Below are 5,437 nucleotides of genomic sequence, written 5' to 3'. Positions count from 1 at the left end.
CAGCAGTTCAAGAACGAGCATGTCACAAGAGAGAGAGAGAGAGAGAGAGAGAGAGAGAGAGAGAGAGAGAGAGAGAGAGAGAGAGATACAAAGGGGAGCTTGTGTGCACTGTCCCTGCTCCCTAGCACTATCTGCTGGGGACGAACTGGTAGTAGCCGCAACACTGGAAGCATCAGCCACAAGAGAGAAAAGAGAGAGGAGCGTAGCATCCTTGTCTAGCCGGGACCTCTCCCGAGCACCAACAGGAGGATGCACACGCAGCGCTGGGACCTCTTCAGGCCGAAGCAGGACTGCAGCCACGCCATGGTGGCGGGCGGCGGCGCAAATAGCAAAAGCCAGCGTGGCCAATAGAGGCCGGGGAGGCACGACGCGCAGAGGCCGGCGCGGCCATAGCCATAGGTGGCCGGTGCAGCACATACAGAAATATGAAACTTCACTGCCTTACTTGGAAAGCTAAGCAGGTTATTGACCCACTAATCTTACCTTCCCTCAAACCTTGCACTGAAAAGAGCAGATCCCAGAAAAAAGGATAGCGAATGATCGATTCACCATTGATACGCTTTACCCTCCATACAAACAGTTTTGCTAGAGTAAACCAAACCACAGACGTCCCCACTTTAGTCAAACCAAAGACGTCCCTAAACATGATAGAGTAATAGAGACAATATGACGTAAGGCTCTATGTCAACACCATAATAATAACTCTAATTAATTAGAGAGGATACATGCAGTTTCCAACAAACCCACAGCCCATACACGTTAGTTCGACATAAAACAGAGTTTCCAACATTAACCGACACACTTTAGTTGACTGGATCAAAATAAAGCACACCGTCCTTCCTCTCCCAATGATTACTCCCTCTGTAAAGTAATATAAGAGCATTTAGATCACTAAAGTAGTGATCTAAACGCTCTTATATTTGTTTAAGGAGGGAGTATTTGCTTCCTGCATCGATCGAATCAACGCCTCTGACCAAACCCCCACTCTAGGAGAAAGCTGAGACAAGGCATCAACTAGCGCTTTCATGGTCCTTGTGTCCCTGGCTGTCATGGTCCTAGTCCTTCTGGACCTTCTGTCACTGTCCCTAAAAGAAAGAAAGAAAAATCAATCAGTCAACGAGTATAAACAGTGCTTATGTGACCGACCAAGAAAAAACAAGGCATCTGTTACCTTCTCTTTCTCTCCTTTTCAGTGAAGTCAAGTAGAGCCATTCCTACCTTGAATCCAGACTTTGGGTCGGTTATACCCCCTAATATGCCATGGTAGGCCTTAGATATCGCCTCTCTAACCTTGTTACTATGATCCCCAAGAGGATCCTGATCGAGTTGAGCGACCTTTTCCATAACTATAAGCTTTTCCATAACTGGAGGCAGGTACTTCTCAAATTTTTCACCAATAGCAAGAGCAATCTGTCCAATGCTTGATAGAATTGGAGGTTGAAGTGTCAATTCTCCCATACCTTGATACAAAACTTCCATAATATGATCAAAGCATGGCACCACTTCTTCCTCTTTTCCCTCTTTTCCCAAGACATGGCATATATTACATATCACTTCTAAATAAAGTGGAGAGAGTCGCTTCACACTGAAATATTGTAGCACCGTAGGCATGTGTTGTCCAAAATCAGCACCAATGGCATGAGCAAGAGCACCAATGGCAAGGGCTGCTCCATTTCGTGCACTTGTACTCTCACGGGTTAAGAGAGGGCACAACAACATCAACACACATTTAGCAGACCCCTTGAGTGTACTTCCAAGCTTGTGGATCAAGACTTCAACTAGACCACACAGCAAGACCTCAAGTTGGTTCTTCCTCCGAACAGATGAAACTGCACCATGACCATTAAGCACAATGTTGAATCTCCTCATAATATGAGACATCAAGCCTATAACAGCCTGGCGAACTTGTAAGTCCCCAGTGTCACTAACTCTCACAATCTCACTCAAAGCTTTATAAGGAGATGGAAGAAGGCAAAAAGGGGTCTCCCTAGCCAGATCCGAAGCACAAAGAAGAGCATCAATAAGAGGCTTAACAAAAGGTGAAAGCTCACATGAGTTTGATTTTGACCTTGACTTTGCATCTTCTCCATAACCTCTTGCAAGAAAATATAGAGCTCCATGCACTTCAACGGACACTTCAGGGACATCTTTGCTCCTTTCTATCAAGAGCTTCATGATCTGATCCAGGACCACCACCTCATTTCTCACGATTCTATGTGCACCAACAAGCTTAAACAGCCGCCCAAGTGTCCATGCAGCCCTGCCTCTTACACCTTCCTCCGGATGGTCCATCAAGACAAGCAATAAATGAACTAGAGGAGCAAGTTGCTTGACCGAGGGACCTTCCAGGATAAAACCTAATGGAGACAATGCTGCTATCTTATGTGGCCCATTCAAGTTCTCCTTGACAAAATGCATCACAAGGGGGACAACTCTACCCTTCATAATTCTAGCTGCAAGGCCTAGGCATGTCATGGAAATGCCTTGTAGAGTCTCATCTTCCTCTTCGTCTTGTTCCAAAATGTCTTCAAGGTTTACTCCCTCTTGTTCCACATTTTCATCTCCCTCTTCTTCTTGTTCCCCCGTCATGGAAATGTCTCCATCTCCCTCGTCTCCCTGTTTCCAAATGTCCTCCTGTTTTAAATCTCCCTCTTCTTCGTTTAAGTAAGTTTGTAGGAGAAGTGGAACAAATGAACAGAGAGGACCAATAAAGCTAGATGCCTCTTCTTCTTCATCATCATCTTCTTTTTCTTTTTCTTCTTCTTCTTCCTCCTCTTCCTCTTCCTCTTCCCAATCAATCTCTTCTTGGAAAACAGTGATCCACAACTTAATACATTGGACTTTAAGTGATTCCACATCTCCTTCCAAAGCTTGGGATGTAAGACTCATCATGATCTCCTTGTAAGGTTCTAATATGGTATGACAAGTGTGTGCAATTGCAACAAGGCACTCAAATGCTGCCTCTTTGATCTCTGCTCCAGAATTTATCCTGCCTGCCACTTCACAAACTGCCACTATAGAATTCCTCCAAGCATGGTCTTCAAACTTAGTAAACTCAAGAATGTTGAGTAAAGCTTTAAGGGCTGTGAGATGGACTTGAGAATCTAGCATCTGGTTATTCAGTGCACTGATGACACTACCCATAACAACATCCACTTGATCCCCCTTGACAACTTTAGGGATCTTCGCCTCAAAGATATACTGGAGCACCTCTAGAGTTGCTTGCTTTAGTGAAGAAGATGAACTTGCCATGTTGTCCATTAATTTACCAACAAGGTCCAGCCATTGATTCCGGGGTATCTCCATGCATGCAACTCTCGCAATAACTTTTGCAATAACTTTTGATGAGGGGTGCCTTGAATGAGATTGCCTTGAATCAAATTCTAGTGTCATGAGCAACTTATTCTTAATCTCTGATCGGATAGAGGGATCCAGGCTGAGCCATTTTATACAAAGTAGATCCTTGTGTGCATCCTTGAGTGCAGGATCCTTTGAGTCCAAGGAGTTCTTAAGGGTGATGGCAGCAAGTGCCCTAGACTCTTCTGGAATCCCCTCCCTCAAAAGCTCAGATGATAAATATAGGAGGAAGTTGGGAAGATCAAGATTTTGGAGCCGCTTTAGCATGTCTTCTCCTATTGACCTTATGTTGTTGTCTGGGTGTGACGCATGTGCAAGAGCATCACTCACATCAATTGATTCATCCATATCAACTTTCTTGGGCAAGTCCCCTGGCAAACATCAACAATAGAAAGAAACAAATTAACCACCAAAAATAAGGTATGTCAGAACCAAATAAATGGATGGAGAACTAATTGTTATATTACTTATAACATATATAACCAGTTGGAAGAAGAAATAAATAATTTACATTAGGAGGAGCCTTGAAGTCACAACTAAATACTAAGACTAAAATAACTAAAATAGTAGGACCAAAATATTAGCAGGAGAAAATTACAAGAAAACTAGTAATCGTAGTCAAAAGGAGGAAACTTGAAGAACAAAATTTACAAGAAAAATTCATAGTTAAGTCATATACATCCCAAGACATGAAACAAAGAAAACATTGACCAACATCATTCTTAATAGTATATAAATAGAAAAAACAAATAAAATAATCGTCATTCTTGATAGTATAAAGATAGATATTATCCCTTACTAATAACCATAGCCTACAACAAAAACAAAAAAACTAGGTGCAAATTTACAGCAAAGCTTCCAGCACAAAGGGCTATAATACTACCATGAAGTACAGTGTAAATACAAAATGAATCAAGTCATAATTAATACTACAACACAAAGATAGAGAGAGGACCATTATGCCTTTCATAGCAAAAATTGATGGATAAATGCTTATATCTATGAAACTTAATAATAAAACATATCTTAAAGCAAAAAAACAAAACAAATGGACTGGGCTAGTTCTAGTTCCAAAGGGTAGTGCCTGGACATCCTCTAACTAAGATCAAAAACTAATAATCCAAGAGTGGGCAATAAAAGCTACACCAAAATATCATCCAACTATGATTAATCAAGAGCTAATAATCCAAGAGGGGGAGAATGAGGGACCTTAAGAGGAACCTCAACGTGAGGAGAGAAAAAACAGGTCAACTATCCCCAGAACCAAAAGAGCATAACCACGTCCCTAAAGCAACAACAAATCAACCTTCCCTAGATTGTTGTTGCTGTTCACTTGCGGTCATATGGGATCATCACTGTCAAAACTTATGCTTCTTAGAAGACCTAGCCTTGCAATTAGAGATGAGAGTGGTGAGGGGCTAGCCAGCCGGCGACTAGAGTTAGAGATCCAGTAGATCTTACCAGCAAAAAGAGGAAGCCGGCCGTTTCTACTCGTGCGCCTCCGCTAGCTCGGGAGTTCGATGGCTGTGCGGACAGTAGCTCAGGAGCTTGCGGCGGCGGAGCGGATGTCCAGCCAAGGGAAGCCCTAAATAAATTCTACGGAGTCTCTCTCAGTCATGTTCCAAGCCGTTGGATGGTGTTGCTTTAAGATTCGCGAAGCGCTGCCGGCTTTCGCTTTCGGCCTGTTTAGGGCTCATTCGGTTTGGAGGAAATCAAAACGTAGGAATTAGGAGTAGTATAGGAATATGATAGGATGGCACTTGCCATCCTAAGGAATTGACTTGCCTCGTTCCTACGCGTAAAATGAGCTTTGAGTGGATGTGTAGTTTCCTCCAAAAACACGGGAAATGAGTAGTATTCCTACGAAATTCCTGCACGCATTTCCTACAAACCGAATGCATACATAGGAAATTTTCCTCTGGAATCCTTATTCCTATGTTTTTCCTACGAAAATCCTCCAAACCGAATGAGGCCTTAGGGATGCGCGATGGGCTGGATGCGAGGGAGGGCTGGTGGGCTTTTCCCATCGGGCAATCTGGGACAGGCTCTTGTCATGGATTCCCTATTAAAAAAACCGCTC

The 5,437-nt window shown here is 43.1% G+C and overlaps 1 protein-coding gene across 1 annotated transcript; it reads right to left on the bottom strand.

Annotated features, from left to right (window-relative positions):
- Window positions 1-667: 667 nt before the first annotated feature.
- Window positions 668-4,961, bottom strand: LOC125539846 (importin subunit beta-1-like). The gene is made up of 3 exons (XM_048703368.2): window positions 4,819-4,961; window positions 1,172-3,728; window positions 668-1,085 (listed from the first exon to the last, which is right to left on the bottom strand). The coding sequence occupies exons 2-3, from the start codon at window positions 3,703-3,705 to the stop codon at window positions 905-907; spliced, it is 2,715 nt and encodes a 904-aa protein (XP_048559325.1). The 5' UTR covers window positions 3,706-3,728; window positions 4,819-4,961; the 3' UTR covers window positions 668-904.
- Window positions 4,962-5,437: the final 476 nt, after the last annotated feature.

This window comes from Triticum urartu, chromosome 2A, assembly GCF_056163025.1.
Source record: "Triticum urartu cultivar PI428250 chromosome 2A, HENAU_Tu73, whole genome shotgun sequence".
Classification (NCBI taxonomy): domain Eukaryota; kingdom Viridiplantae; phylum Streptophyta; class Magnoliopsida; order Poales; family Poaceae; genus Triticum; species Triticum urartu.
The sequence above is the reverse complement of the archived record's forward strand: the minus strand, read 5'-3'. Positions and strand labels throughout refer to the sequence as shown.